The sequence below is a fragment of the Sorex araneus genome, chromosome 2 (genome assembly GCF_027595985.1).
Source record: "Sorex araneus isolate mSorAra2 chromosome 2, mSorAra2.pri, whole genome shotgun sequence".
Lineage (NCBI taxonomy): Eukaryota > Metazoa > Chordata > Mammalia > Eulipotyphla > Soricidae > Sorex > Sorex araneus.
The window spans coordinates 210,364,753-210,381,646 of NC_073303.1; the positions used below are offsets into that span (position 1 = coordinate 210,364,753).

The 16,894-nt window shown below is 39.7% G+C and overlaps 1 protein-coding gene across 1 annotated transcript in view; it reads right to left on the minus strand.

Moving 5' to 3' along the window:
• Positions 1-16,894, minus strand: part of WDR72 (WD repeat domain 72) — a 214,124-nt gene that overhangs the window by 182,977 nt on the left and 14,253 nt on the right. Inside the window, exons 3-10 of the mRNA XM_055128942.1 lie at positions 16,739-16,817; positions 15,304-15,478; positions 14,346-14,422; positions 12,707-12,826; positions 11,633-11,778; positions 11,153-11,249; positions 4,874-5,015; positions 1,906-2,151 (exon numbers count right to left, since the gene is read on the minus strand). Coding sequence (XP_054984917.1) covers positions 1,906-2,151; positions 4,874-5,015; positions 11,153-11,249; positions 11,633-11,778; positions 12,707-12,826; positions 14,346-14,422; positions 15,304-15,478; positions 16,739-16,817 — 1,082 coding nt within the window. The remainder of the gene's footprint in view (positions 1-1,905; positions 2,152-4,873; positions 5,016-11,152; positions 11,250-11,632; positions 11,779-12,706; positions 12,827-14,345; positions 14,423-15,303; positions 15,479-16,738; positions 16,818-16,894) is intronic.

Below are 16,894 nucleotides of genomic sequence, written 5' to 3' on the forward strand. Positions count from 1 at the left end.
AAAAGCAGAGTGTGTTTAAGAGTCTAGACTTCCTGCTAAAAATATGTCTTTGTTGGTGTGATATTTAACAAGATAGATCACCGTGGGCAAGTCGTTGTTGCCACTGGTACTTCCTCTGGAAAAGAACCAGAATAACTAGAGCATTTGCATCACATGGGACTGTTTTGTGGAATAAGCAAGATGAGACTGGGATGCTTTCAAGGGGCTAGAACAGAAGCCTAACTTACTCAACCCCCATCACCGCATGAGCCCTAAGCACCACCACCTGAGACTTTCATGGCCCATACTAATTCAAAGGGAGTAGTACCCATGTCCCCAAGCATCACTGAAGAGTCCCTCATATGCTGAAGATGATGTCTATGATTTCTTTGCATTGTGTCAAGGACTTGGGTCTAACAGGGCTACTTCCATGCAGGCATGACAAGCTTCCCCACAACACCACTTGCTAATTCTAAACCAAAACACAGTCTGCATAGGGCCAGAGACCAAAGGTGGCCATTATTTAAGCTGAAAGTAAATCCCAAATAATCATTACTACTGCCTGTGAAGAATCATTAGTAACGTCTATTCCACGAGGTGGTACACCTCCACTTTATAACTGCTAGAAAACCAAAATGCATATAAATTAAAATAGAAGTCAAACATATTAATAGTACTCTAATATATATGTATATATATATATAATATGCACATACATACATATCCTAGATTTCTTTTTTGAAGTTTCAAGCTAAGGTCTTTAACATTTTCACGAACTTCTTGGTTGAATACTAACCATCGAACTGTACAACCGGCCACTACTTCTCCTCAGTCCATTACTAGTGACCTCTACACTTCTGCCAACCACTGAGTCGCAAGTTAGTAACGTTTTAGTAGGTAGCCAAAGTGAACCAAGAACTATAGCAACAATACAAAAAAAAATCTTTAAATTGAGACTGAGTCTTTAATCTCAAAGACCTTGTTGTCTACTAGGACCCATAGAATGTTACAGCTGTGTTTTCACATCACCACATTTTCAGGTCCCATTTTCATTCATTTTTGAAACTTTATTAAGCTGTAAAAATGGGCATTTTTACTAATTTTTGGAAATGCATACATGTGGAAACACATTGTATCAACAGATAAAAAATTGAGGCAAGAAATATAATTTTCTATTGATTTTCAGACATTAAAAAAACTTCTAGCAGTATCCAAAGTTGGTCAGAGGCAAAAGCATTTTCATCGGTTATTAGTGGACACACTACTGATAGATCTTGATAGAAAACATTTTAGTTGTATTTTCAAAATCCACAATACACATTGATATTGATTCAGTAATTCTATTCCTGGGAATTAAAACTACAGATCTGCTTTTGACCCTAAGCAGATATATATATATATATATATATATATATATATGCAAAGATAGTTCATTCTATATTAATAGGGTTTTTTTCTAATTAGAAAGTTAGAAATCATTAGAAATGATTAAATAATCATTTTCAAATATACTCATATTAACATGTTCCTCAACTAATTTATTAAGATTAGTTAAAGGCATTTCAGTAAACTGAGAGCGTGCTGCTATTTGTGTAATATAATAAAAAAATAAATAAAATAGTACATAGTGTCATACTGGTATATACATCACAGAAAAAAATGAAAATGGTATAAGGAAACTTAGCAGCTGCCTTTAATAAAGGGTATTGAAGAATTCTTTGAAAAAAGGACCAAAAAATACATTTTTATTGTATAATCTACCTGACTTTTAAAAAATACTATATTTTAACATTAAAATATAAACAAAGTTATCAGTAAATGCCAGCCCTTTCCTCACCCCCAAGCTTTTCCAATCCTCACAGTAAAGCGTATTAAAGTTGAAGTTTTGGTAAAATTAATAAATAGGGTCAAATAAAGTCCAATGACCTTTTAATAAAGAACCACCTTCCAGCAGTCCTGCTATTGCAGCATTCAAAGCCTTAGTAATGAAAATTGTCCCATCTTCACAGCCACATATTAGTTTATCAAGATTTGGAATATACTCTGAAGATGTGACTGCCACAATTCCAGCCTCATCTTTAAATCCTGAGATGTGATCAATAATACTTTGTGACATAGTTTGATGCTTATCAAAATTATCTTGAAGGGTCCAGGTGGTAGTTATTGGTATATCTAAAAGGAAAAACAAAGATTAAAAAAAAAAAAGAAAAAATTACTTTAGAAATTCAACACAGTTGGGGAAAATAGTATTCAAGTATCAACTCTTGGGCTATATAAAGATTGACTCTTAGTCATCCTATGACTGGACAAGGTTTCCTGTCACTCATTGTCTTGACTCAAAATGTTATTGTATTTGTTCTCTGTCCTTCAAGGAGCCTTAGAAGTGTAGATGTGCATTAGCAGATTCATTTTAGACTCAGAGCCACTAAAAAGATTTCAGAAGCTCTTGTACAAACATTGTGAACCAATCTCTCTATTTTAATGATTTAAGAAGGGGCTGGAGCGATAGTACAGTAAGTAGAGCATTCGCCTTTCATGCGGTCGACCCGTGTTCGATTCCTCCACCCCTCTCAGAGAGCCCGGCAAGCTACCGAGAGTATCCCGCCCGCACGGCAGAGCCTGGCAAGCTACCCGTGTCGTATCCAGATGTTACTGGTACCCACTCAAGCAAATCGATGAACTATGGGACAACAGTGCTACAGTGCTAATTTGGAAATGAGGTAGACTCAAAGGTATACTAGTGAATGTGATGACTAATTAAAATGAGAGCAGGGCCTGACCCATGAGTGAATCTGCTGAAAAACCCAGGTATGAGGGACTTGTGACTGAAATCTCCAGGTTCGCAAGGTGTCGGGTATGGGCGATCAACCCCCATGTCTCCCTGTGTAGCCTGGCAGTCACGCCCAGGATCTGCCCCTGGCACCATTTAACGACCACGGTCCAGACACTCAGAAATAAATCTCTCAGAAGAGAGCAATACAGAACAATACACCATAAAGATGCCTCTGGACCCCAAAGTCACCACCTAGTTAAAAAAAAAATTAATTAAATTAACTTCAGCTGTCAACTTTTGGCTAAGATCAAGTGTAACCATTTTTAAAATTTTAGAATCCCTGGAGCATGCAGCCATATTCATGACCCCACAACAATTCCTTATACAAGGGCTTTTGGTTCCAGGGTGAAATACAACAACCTTCGCATACTTTCCTCTAAGGACATTTTTTTGGACCATCTTTAGTGGATTATTTATAACAAGCAATACAAAATAAATTATTTAGGTCCTGCTTTGGGGCAGGGTTTGGGATCTGGGGTGGAAACATTCCAAATATGGTGGTGGGTAGGTGTAATAATGGTGGTGGATTGGTGTTGGGTTATTAAATGCAACAAATTATTGTAAAAAACTTTATAGAAATAAAATTAATTTTTTAAAAAAAATGAGAGCAGAGAAATGCAGTTATTGCTGGTGCTGGAGCGAAGTATAGGAGGCAGGACACTAGGCTTACACCATCCTGTTTTTCATCCTCGACATTCCATATGATCCCCTGAGCACCGGCAGGAGTGATCCCTATGCAGAGTCAGGAGTTACCCTTGAGTATTGTAGGGTCTGGCCCAAAAAAGCAAAAAAAGAGGAGAAAGAAAAAGAAAATAAAATGAAAAGAAAAAGAAGTGCAACTCTAGTGCTGTACTAGAGAAGAGAGTTGACAAAGATAAGCACTGATTTGGGAATCAGGAGACATCGTTATTCACATGAACCACATTAGCCACGGCTCCCAGTTTGTAACACAGGGCCTCAGTGTGAAAGTTCTCCACGATAATGTTTACTTGGATGATTTCTGTTTGATCTTCTAAGAAAAATGAAAATAAGCAAATTATAAAGTATCTAGTAACTCAAACTGTCAAATGTTTTAGTTGCCAGATGGCACAGGCCTTACAGATACAAGGCCCCGAGACACCAAATGCAGACCATGGTCCCTGGGCACTGCCAGGCCTGAGCGCAGTCCCCATTCCCAGCCCGGCACCAGGCTGAGTATCACCAAGAGTATTTCTAAGCCCCATATCCACACTTTAAAAAAATTAGTAAACAATTTTATTCTTACTGGAAGTTCAAGGTTCCAGGCACCTGTAATAATCTCAATAGAGAAATTAGTTGAAGAAGAATTCAGGATATGGGTACAAAATTTTTTAAAAAAATAAATAGGGTACTTCAACTTATCCATATCCATGTTCCTAGCAATCATTTCATTCCCTCCCTTACCCTTTGTGGGGGGTTGGGAAGAGACCTAGCTATGCTCAGGGCTTACTGCTGGCTCTGCACTCAGAGATCAATCCTGGTGGGGCCCGGGGTGCTGGGGACTGAACACAATTTAGTCGCCCACAATACAAGCACCCTGCACTCTGTAGTCTCTCTCCAGCCCCCAAGTTCACCACTTACAAAGTGCAATACTCATATAGGTACTACAGAACCACATGAACACATAGAGTAAAGAGACCAACCTTCCATTGTATCACCAGTTTCCAAATAGGATACATACACCAACCAGATATTCAACTAATTAAAACAGATACTACCCTTGACCTTAGCAAAAAAATATATATATATACATATATATATATATCAAGAAGGGATCAGCATTCGTTTTATTTTAATAAAACATTACACACGAAAATGATCCCAATGATTCTAATTTGAATTATATCGATTTCGTTGTTGTATAAGACTTATTAGCATCAAAGTCATACCTAAATTTTCAATGGATGTGTACAGTGGACAACAGACAATCATACAGAAAATTGTTCCCGTTTGCTGTCCATTGTTATCCAGCTGAATAGAACACTGAATCGATTACAAACTAATTCCTAGAAGACACATGAATAGAAATGAAAATGATCTTACCTCCAGGAGAGCCATCAAACTTAGAGACGGGAACATCAGGGATATGCCACAAAGTAATTCTTCCTGATACTTCTCCAGAGAAAAGTACCTTATAAAAAGGCTCTTTCCTTTCATTCATGTAGCCCATAACAAAGGGAAGACTCTGATTTGGGAATAAGTTCAAACAAAACAATCAGTTGGTTTTTTATGGAGGGATAGCCCCTATTTTGACATGCAAACAAGGTCACAGAGTTAAACTAGGAAATTCCCATCTATCTGCCAGTGCTTCAAATTTTAAGTAAATTAAACATCTATTAAGACCAAAAACGTGTTTATAAAAGGAGGCAATATGACTAGCATTAATGAGATTATCTAATCCTTAGAACGTGTTCTGTATATTTCATTTATTGCGGGACTTTCCAGCTATTCAGTCAAATAATCCTCTCGATAATCCTGTGAAGTCGCTACTCCTAGTGTTCTCATTGCCCTGATGAGTAGCCTTCAAGTAAAGAGACTGAAAGCCACAGACTCTGGGGCCCGTAATTATGACAAAAGATCTCCTACTTGGATGGAAACACTAATGGACACCAAGGAGTCCTGAATTCTTTACGAACCCTTCATTTTTCAATTCTCAGTTAAAACAGCAACAAGAATATTTGCATGGTGGCTTTGTCTATTCGTGTAATCCTTCTTTTCTGTTGACAACTTTTTTCTTGATTTTTTAATATACTTGACCTCAAATTTCCCAAGTGGCTACAAAGGAAAAATGAGCCACAGACACCGGGCACCTCAGTTATACGTGGCTAAAAAAGATACAAAACAAGGAAACTGATGGCATTTAATGACAAGTCTTGGAGTTTTGAGTGAATTTAGAACTGATGTTACCGAGTGTTGGTGGGGAAGGCAGAAAAGGCAGACTAGGGATGACACTAGGACTCTTGACCTCTCTAGAATGGTGGAGGGACAGTAATTTCATATACTATAAGCATGAATGCAAAAACTACTGTGAAACTCAGTTGCAGAGAACATTGCTTAAACAAAAGAAATAATAACAGCGAGAGCACAGCAAGTACTGGGTGTTTGCCTTCCATGCAGACGACTCTCCTTCAATCAGTGGCATCCCACAGGGTCCCCTGAATACCACCAGGATTAATTCCTGTGTGCAAAGTCAGAGGTAATCCCTGAACATTGCCAGGTGCAGACTCCACCCGCCCAACAAATATTTTTTAAAAAGAAAAGACAAATTGGTCCCTGGCTCATATATTTCACGTTTAGTATCTATTATAAGACGTGCATATCTAAAATTATTAAGTACACATGGTATATGTTATAAATATATATAAGCATATAGATCACATCATTTTACTGAGATCATTAACCCTGGGCATGAGTATATTGGAGATAGTTTTCATTTGTGAATGACTCTAGATTCTTCCTGGTACCAGAGTGCAAGCAATAGCACAGCAGGTAGGGCGTTTGCCTTGCACATAGCCGACCCAGGTTTGATTCCTCCTCTTCTCTCGAAGAGAGAGCCTGGCAAGCTATTGAGAGTATCTCGCCTGTTCGGCAGACCCTGGCAAGTTACCCGTGGCATATTCGACATGCCAAAAAACAGTAACAAGTTTCACAATGGAGACATTACTGGTGCCTGCTTGAGCAAATCAATGAGCAAAGGGATGACAGTGATACAGTGATAGAGTGATCAGAGTGCAATTCCTGAGGCAGAATCGATACATAAGGAATCAACACAATTCCGTGTGGAAGAGCAAAAATCAAGCATATTTAGATGACATACAAAATCATATCGGGGACAAAAGAGAGAGTATAGATGGTAAGGTGCTGGCTTGCATGCAGCCCACAAGAATTCTATACCTGGCACTCCATGTGTTTCCTCTGGAATGACCCCTGAGCAGAAATAGGAGTAAACCCTGAGCTCAACTAGATGTGGCCCCAAAACAAAACAAAAACAAAAATATCATGCTAAGAAGAAAGCCAGGTGTGGGTGCTAGAATTAAAGAAACCAAGGCCTCCACCTCCAGTGATCGCTGGGCAAAGACTGAGTTCAGCAACCCAGGTTCGATCCCCAGCATCCCACATGCTTCCCTGGATACCACCAGACATTCCTGAGTAGAGAGCCAGGAGTAAGCCCTGAGTACTACTGGGTGTGACCTGCAAAACAAATGTAAATACCTAGATAAATAAACAGAGAGGAGGGGAGAGGAGGAGGGAAGAGGAGACAAAAGGAGGGGAGGGGATGGAGGGAGAGCACTGCAGTAGTGAAAATGACACGAGAGCCAATGTTTTTATGGATGTCAGAAATGATACTGATAAAATGGGGTGAAATTAGTTCCCATTCTCTCAGCTTTTGGTGAGTTAATAATTAACCTGTTTGTCACTGTCATCCTGATGCTCATTGATTTGCTCGAGCGGGCACCAGAAACGTCTCCATTGTGAGACTTGTTGTGACTGTTTTTGGCATATCAAATACGCCACGGGGAGCTTGCCAGGCACTGCCATGTGGGCGAGATACTCTTGGTAGCTTACCGTGCTCTCTGAGAGGGGCGGAGGAATCGAAGCCAGGTCGGTGGCGTGAAAGGTGAACGCCCTCCCCGCTGTGCTATCGCTCCAGCCCTAACCTGTTTGATTCCTTCGAAATGTGGGTTTGGAACGGACCGTCCAGAGCGGGGTGAGTTGATGCAGGTGTCTCCTCCTCTAGGTCAGGGCATGGCCTCCACTGTCTGGGGTCCTGTTGCTTCACCCTCTGTCCTCACCTTCTTTTCTGCTCCCCCTTCTGCATTCAGACTCGTTTACTAAAAAGATCTTGAATCCCCGCAATCCCCTCTCAAGGAGTTCTGCCATTCGCCTGTAAATCCCTGATGGTTCTGAGTTGTTTTATTCGTTTTTGTTTTGTTTTGCTTGGGGGCTACACCCAGAGGTGTTCAGAGCTCACTCCTGGCTCTGTACTCAAGGATCACTCCTGGGGGTGCTCGGGAATAATTCAGGAATAATTCCTGCTCAGGCAGGGCTTAGGGATCGCAAGGGGTGCCCGGGTCAAATCCAGGTAGACCAGTTGCAATTCAAGCATCCTACACTCTGGACTATTTGAGTCCTTTTTTTTTTTTTTTTTTTTTTATCATAGAACCCAGTGCCCATCACAGGGAGTATATTTCCAAGAGATAATAAAATGGTCAATAAGAGTGAATTCCCTTGAGCTAACTTCCTGGATTCAAATCCTGGTTTCAGCACATATTAACTCTATTAAAAGAACCAATTACTTGATTTAGGCAATTTACTTTACTTCTTTGTGTCTCATTTTCCCTAACTGAAAGAAGGCTAATCACAGCAACTACTCTAAGGGATTACTGTCAGGATTAATGAGTTGATGAAGGTAACTGATTAGAATGGTGCCAAGCTCTTGGTCCATGTTCAATAAATATTAGCCACTCCCATTATTTTCTTCTCAGAACAACTGAGACGTTCACTCTAAAGATCCATTCTCAGACACCGGGGTCACACTGACTGGATTCAAATCCTGGACGTTATTCTCCCTAAATATTAGTTTCAAAATAGAATTACTGGTGATGGAGGGCATCATGCAAATAAGTCAATAAATGTTTGACAATTAGAAGAATTCGAGAAAAATGAACATATTATCATCGCTTTCAGCTCTGCACCAAGTTTCTCATCCTTAATGCTCAGGCTGTTCCTAGCATAGTCCTGTAGTTTCACCGGGGCCATGGGAAACCCAGTTCCTCACCTTGACAGAAAGCACATGGGCCTCTACCCATCAGCTGTGATATACAAGCTACAGAGTCTCACAGAGCTTCTGGAAAAGGAAGTGGGAATCCTCCTAATAGCTTGTTCTCAGCATGGTAAATGGTAACTCTGAGAACATGATAGTATCAAGCTGTAGCAATGCACTGTCGTTCTGTTGATCATTGATTTTGCTCGAGTGGGCACCAGTAACGTCTCCATTGTGAAACCTATTGTGACTGCTTTTGGCATATCGAATCTGCCACGGGTAACTTGCCAGGTTCTGCCGTGCGGGCAGGATACTCTCGGTAGCTTGCCAGGCTCTCCGAGAGGGAAGCAGGAATCAAACCCAGGTTGGCCGTGTGCAAGGCAAACACCCTACCTGCTGTACTATTGCTCCAGTCCTATCACAAACTGATATTTAATTCTATGCTCTCATTCTTTAAGAAATGAGTCCAGTCAATACCTGGGGTTTCCAGAGCAGCCTTCTCTAAGCTCACTGTGTCTATCAAATGCAGCCTGACATATCAGTCTACCTTCCTTACTGCTTCAGGGCAAGACAGATGGACGAGTCCTACGTGTTGTAGAGATAGTGGCGACGCTCTGAATATAAAGAATAACGTCTCTCTTTAATTTCTTGGCTGAAAGGCAACTGGGTAGGCCAATAGTTTTTCAGTTTTAGATTATTTCATTCTGACTTCACAATCTGATTTCACAAAGTGCTGCTCACCATTAATGTATAGAAACAATCATGGTTGTCAAAATAAGAATTACTGACCAAAGAACTATACATCAATGACTTCACCTTTTGAAGAGTAAAGCAAGGTAGCTGCTGATACAACTAGCAATTTTAAGATTATTTTAAATTGTTGTACCTTTTCTTATTAGTTAAGTTACAGCATTCATATTTTCAGTAGAATAGTAGCTTCTAAAAATCATTATTTATATTCAGCTTTTAGGGCAAACTGTGCTTTATAAAAATGCATTCTTGGGGCTGGAGCGATAGCACAGGGGGTAGGGCGTTTGCCTTGCACGAGGCCGACCCCGGTTCTAATCCCAGCATCCCATATGGTCCCCTGAGCACTGCCAGGGGTAATTCCTGAGTGAAGAGCCAGGAGTAACCCCTGTGCATCACCAGGTGTGACCCCCCAAAAAAAAAATAAAAAAATATATATATATATAAATGCATTCTGGTTCAAAAAAGGAAATTTTTGTTTGTTTGTTTGTTTTTGCTTTTTGCGTCATACCCAGTGATGTTCAGGGGTTACTCTTGGCTCTGCACCCAGGAATTACTCCTGGCAGTGCTTGGGGAACCATATGGGATGCTGAGGATAGAACCTGGGTCAGCCACATGCAAGGCAAACGCCCTGCCCACTGTACTATCATTCTGGTCCCCCAAAAGAAAATATCTATTATAAAAAAACAACTAAAAATGCCCCAGTATACCAAAATATTGATTTTATCATCCAGGCTCTATTAGTGCCCACATAAAACTTTAGAAAAAGTGTTCAATGCCATAATTCTAAAGTGTACCTCCAAATTTTACAAATATGCTAAAGGAAAATTGCCAAACTACAGTATGTCCTGTCAGACAATAGAATTAAGCAAACTACCATTGCAGTGTTAAATCTGTAAAAAAGTAGCATGCTTCTTTGACTGACTCCTTAACAATTCAAACCTCCATTCATCATGAACTAAGTTTTTGATAATCAGGTGATTTAATATCTTGGATTTAGTACTCCAAGAGATTAAAGGACACACTTTGGCTAAAACTACTAAAATAAAATAATTTCTTGAATTTCCAGACTTCACACCACATCAAAGACAATAATTCAGTTTAGCAAAGGCTCACAATAATTTCCCCACTCTCTTCCAGAAATCAGTCATATTAATTTTAACAAAGAATATGTTCAGAAGAATAGCTAGGTCAATAGGAAAATTATCTGGATTATGATTCAGTTTTTTAAACAACAGAATATAAATTCTTTTATAAAAGTTCAAGAAGATGAAATATATATGTCAAAATGTTAATATTACTATATCAAACTACCAAAAGGTGATGTATGTATGTGTGTGTAAGATAGAATGTATATGTTGTGTAAGATAGAAAGGGAAAAAAACAGTAAATTTCTGACATTTGATGGAGCTAAGAGTATATAGTGACCACTGTACTATTTTCACAACTTTTCAAATACTTATAAAATTCCCCATTAGAATGAGTAAACACCTAACATCCAAAGTATTCATGATGAGGCTTTATTGTGGTAAAACTGGAAATGTTCATTCCCCCTTGTTTGACTTGTATCCTTTTAGAAGAACAAACATGTATTGTTTAATTACCCATACTTTATAAAATAAGAGTTTTTTTTTAAAGAAAAACTTTGTGTTTAGTCTCCATAAACAATTAGATTTGATTTTCCCGTTATCCAATTGATGTGATCCAGTTGTTCCATTTTTTTGAAGTCTGTCTCTGCTACAGACAAAGCAACACTTATCTGAGAAATGGAGTGAAACAGCTTTGAGGCAGTCACTCCGTTCTGGCATTACCTTATTTTCCTGCACAGAAGTAGAGCACAGTAAATGAGGATAAATGGTCTCCGTGGCCACTCTTCCATCAGCAGGGTATATGCTTTTTGAAAGCCCACTGCGTGGCAAAAAAAATAAAAAGCCAAGTTTAGAACTTTGAATTTCTTTATTCACGTTTCCTCCCTCTCCCTTTCAAAAGCCGCGTGGTACCATTCAAGTTTCTCAACTCGGGCTAGAAATTGTTGGGTTAATAATTACAAGTGACTTTTTGAAAACCCAACACCAGCTGTACAAGTTATACATGGTTAATCTCATTCCTCCATCCCCTGCTGGTTTATACAAAGGCCCGAGCCTAGCAAGCCCCGAGTAAATCTTCCAGTGCCAAAGTTGTTTTGTTCTGGTTTTTGATCATGGGCCGCATGCAGGGATTTTTCCATAATAAACCTCCCAAAGTTCATTTTCTACCTGAGTGTTTTGTACGCTGCTCCCATCTGAGCCCACCTGTTCAGCAGCTGATAGATATGACTCTGGCCGTCTTCTGTCCAGATGATGATTCTGTGAGCCGCAAGCACCTCGCCACCAGCGAAGAACTGTCCACTTCTGCTAACCTCAGTCCACAGAAGGGTAAAATCACAATAATCATAAACCTAAAATACAAAATGAATGACACATGTTAACAAGAACGTACAGTATATCAACACGGTGAGAGGTACATTATGCTTACTGAGAATGTTTAGAAAATAGTACAAATGCAATAAAATAATAGGTCTTTATAACCAGCCCCCCCCAAATTCAGTATCAACATAATGTTTAACTAGTACTGAGCTTTCTATTTGTTCTAGGGAGAATTTCAGTGAATAACTCCTTATCATTCCAGAATGTGTCCAAGGAAACAAAGAAAATGAGAAATCCCCTAAATCTCTCTTTTTTTCTATTCATACGGACAGTTCCACAGTTCCACTTAACATTTTGTAATATAATTTGTAATATAATATAATTTGTAATATAATCATTCAGCAGAGCCTGGCGAAGCTACCCATGGTGTATTTGATATGCCAAAAACAGTAACAAGTCTCACTATCGGAGACGTTACTGGTGCCCGCTGGAGAAAAATCAATGAGCAACAGAATGATAGTGATAGTGAATATAATTATTACAATTATGTAATATAGTTATGTGCATATATGTATACATTATAATTAATATTATTCTGTAATATAATCCTGTAACATCATGTAAGACATTACATGAAGTTTATACAGCAGAAGTCTGTTCTTAGGTCATAAATTTTTACCTTTGAAAATATATCAATGACCTATAAATAAGACAATATGTACTTTTGTTAAGTGAGACAGGTATATAAAGAATCAAAAGGGTGCTACCAACTGATGCAAACACAGCTTTTTCCTCCTTGCACATGTCCATAGAGTCACAAGAAAAACAATATTTACTAAAAAGTAACAAAACAGAAAAAAGAAACCTCAGAAAGGACCACTGTTAATCTGAACAAGGAAACAAATCAAAAACACCAAAGCAGATGCAGAAGACTCATACTCAGTGCTATTTTTGTAATACCTTCCAACACTTAGAAAATACCACCAACAGAAGTCTCTCTGTGTATGTGCAAAATCGTATTGTCCGGCAGTTCTGGGCGTCAAGAAACTTGGATTCCTTTTCATAGACATCTTGCTTTTCCTTCAAAAGGAATGAAGTATTTTAATACCAGCCGTGAGTGGTTTGTATACCGCTCTCTGAGAAGACTTATTCCTAGCACATCTGAAGTAAACCACGTTGTTCATATAAAGAGACCAACCGCCTCAGTTTCCCTTTAAGTTTTCTGAACTAAGATGATACTTGTCCAAAGAAAAAGTGAACAGATATTCATTTGGATTCATGATATAAAATCACTCAAGATGAGTCTGGGGGTACTACGCTGGGCACTCCGAGGAAAGACAGAAACCAATGAATGACTGATTCTCAAATGTGACAGAAAGATTTTTTTAAAAAAGGAAAGGACTTTTTACAAGCTGATATAACTGAAAGATTTTAATAGCAGAAAGAAAGAAACAAAATACTTTGAAAAGATATGAGTGCCCATCCCCCCTACCCCACTCCCACCCCCACCCCCCCCCAAAAAAAAAAACATACAAAATCTTGTATCTCAGTTACTTTCTGATAAGGCTGGGAGTGTTTTCCTCGGACCAAACCTCTCCCTCAGGAGGTCTCAGAGCACCCTGGGGCAGCCGAAACAATGTTGTTATCAGCACAAACACAATGGCAGCTCTCTGGACGGCCTTCTCATGCTAAGTAGCAGGACATCTGTCCCCCAGCTGCCCGAGTTATCTCCCTCCCACCACACACACCCCAGAACAGAGGGACTGATAGGTCTTCTCTAATTTTTGCTTTAACTTAAGAATGTCACCAGGTTAGACGTCAAGGTGCTTGCCTTCCATGCAACTGACCCAGGTTCGACTCCCAGCACAGGACATCTATGTTTAGAGAAGGTGCAAAAAATTTTTTAATTAATTTTTTTTTCTATATGCACAGGAAGGATGAACTGGAGCGATACCACAGCCAGGAGGGCGTTTGCCTTGCACGAAGCCGACCTGGGTTTGATTCCTCTGTCCTTCTCGGAGATCCTGGCAAGCTACCGAGAGTATCCCACCCACACAGCAGAGCTTGGCAAGCTCCCCAGGACATATTCGAGATACCAAAAACAGTCACAACAAGTCTCACAATGGAGACGTTACTGGTGCCCACTCGAGCAAATCGGTAAGCAACAGGACGACGACAGTGCTACAGACAGTGCTACAGTGCACAGGAAAAATATAATTCAAGTCCAATACATGGCTACCACTAGGAAGGAGGCTGAGAGAAGTACAGGATGAAATACAATCTATACATCTGTATTATTTTTTATTTTCTTTTTCTTTTTATTTATTTTTTTTTTTGGTGAAGTGTGTGATGGGGAATACCCAGCAGTGCTCAGGGTTTATTCCTGGCTCTGTGCTCAGGAGTTACTCCCAGTGGTGCTTGAGGTCAGGTTATCAGCTGAGCTGGCTGCAGGCACGGCAAGTACCTCACCTGTGCACGATCTCTCCAGCCCAATATTTGTTCTTGCACCAGTGGGCATGCAATGCCCTTCTAATTTAACCAGTTTCAACAAACACGCTTGAACCTGGAGGGACAACAGATTAGGACCTCAACAACCAACCTGAATGCTGTTGATAGAGGAGGAGAGGTCCCAGGCCTTGAGTTCACCAGCGACGGAGACCACCAGCAGAGAATCCTCTGCAGAAACAACAGAATGCACAGGTCAGCAGACCACTCCCATGAGTGAGAAAAAAAAAATCATTTCATAATTATTCAAGGACGTTGCAGGGTCATGGAGGTTGAAAAGTCACACTTCTTAAATGAACACTTTATGTTTTAGATGATGTTATATGTTGCTTTAAAATTCTAACATCATCTGCAGGCCAAAGGGGAGTGCCACGAGCACCGCCATCCCATTGCCACTGGCGATCCTGCTTCTTTTGAGTTTCAGAGAAATGTTCATAGTCATTACATTACATTCTGTACCCAGTCCAGAAACTGAATTATCTTATTCCTCCATCCAAAAGACATAGCTGTGAGAGTCCTGCTGCTTGAAAACAAATGCCTGCTGCTTGCCGTGCTTAAAACGGCCTGAGCAAAAGTAGGTCATGGGGATGCAGCTTCCTTCATCCTCTTCATCTTAATCTCTCACTCACTACCCAAGGATCTGAAGCATTCACCTGGATACCCTCACTAATTCCTGATTTGACTTTTTAAAAAAAGAGGTAGCACTGTCCTCCCGTTGTTCATGGATTTGCTCAAGCAGGCACCAGTAACGTCTCCATGGCGAGATTTGTCATTACTGTCTTTGGCATATCGAATACACCACGGGGAGCTTGCCAGGCTCTGCCGTGCAGGCGGGATACTCTCGGTAGCTTGCTGGGCTCTCCAAGAGGGGTGGAGGAATCGAACCTGGGTGGGCCACATGCAATGCCCTACCCACTGTTGCTATCGCTCCAGCCCCCAAAAGAGGCATATGTAAAGAAGCATTCTGAACCCTAGCCTAATAATTTAACCAACAGTGCAAAGTGATATTTTGATAGGCAATCTCTTGGTGCTATAATACAGCCAAGGATTACCTTGAATTCTCATGGAGTGAACAATGCACATGCAGCTGATCCAATCTGAAGACTGAGATGATGTGAAATTGTGAACAACCGCTAAGGTTTTGGCATCAATGATAAGAACATCTTGATACTCTCCACAACAGAGAAGCCAGCCTTCTCCCGTCATCCGGAAAGAGCAGTGGTAATACTATGCAAGTAGAATGAAAAGCAAAAATTAATCGTCTCCAGCAAGTAACATAATTTTTACTATAAATGAAGCCTTCTCTGTTTTTTAATTTATCTTCCATTCAATTAAGATATTTTACTGAAAACCTACTAACATTTATTTCAGTTCAATTATGCCATACTTCTAATGTATTGTTTTTTTTTTGGGGGGGGGGTCACACCTGGCGATGCACAGGGGTTACTCCTGGCTCTACACTCAGGAATTACTCCTGGCGGTGCTCAGGGGACCATATGGGATGCTGGGATTTGAACCCGGGTCGGCCGCGTGCAAGGCAAACGCCCTACCCACTATGCTATCACTCCAGCCCCTAATGTATTGGTTTTTGCACTTCATTTGTATTTGATCAGAAAGAAATCTCTTTTGGAGAAAACATTTTATTACAAATCATGAAAGGCTCCAAGTATATTATTATGGAAGTGTTATGTTAAATTCAATTAAAACAAAAAAAATAAAAATCCAGGTTCCTTTTCCTAGAAATACTTCTCAGGTTAAGATAAAATAAAAGTGTTTTAAGAAATATTTGAAGAATTCTTGGGCCAAGGACATTTGAGATTAGCTTCAACTAAAGATTAATTAATATATCATACTCTTGGTGAGTTCTCTCACCATACTGGTTCTGGTCCCAGAAAGCAGACAGTGAATGCTTCAATGCAAGTCATCAATGCTAAAAGCCATTAGTGAACTCTAACTTATCTGCCAGTCCCACTGGAATCATGCCACTAGCCCACATAGATACTTAAAGCCATTGTACCAGAAATTAAGATCCGCTTTGCAATATTGGGAAATGATTTCAATGGCTCTAGCTATGTCTTTTACTCTTTTCATAAATAAGAAATGCAGAACTTAAGAGTAGAATCATCCAAAAAAATGTTAAAGTTGAAAACAATTTTATAAAACAGCACGTCACTAAAATTGAGTCTGAGTATATTTATAAGTGCAACAAAGGAATAATAAAAGGCCCGTCTTTCAGAGCCTATCTTTCTAAGATAGATGCAGAGCGGAATGAATCAGGATAAATATGGTTGAATAATAACTTTTTTTAAAAAGAACACTGCCAAGGTATGGAATATCTGATGTAGCTCTAATTGATTTAAAAAATAATAATAATTTCAGGGGAAAGAAAAATTCACCAAAGACATTTCTTGAAATGTATAGCATAGAAAATCCTACAGAAAAAAACACCAGAATTCAGAATGTTTTTCAGGCAGTGAAGATACTCACACAGATTGCAGAATGCCTATAAGGAAGTGTGGTTTTGTCCACACACCATCCATTGGTGACATTCCAAACACACATCTCCCTAGAAGACATAACTTTGTATTAGTCTCTGTCATTTCCACTCAGTTGACTGGAATAATTTTTGTGCCACCAAGTTTC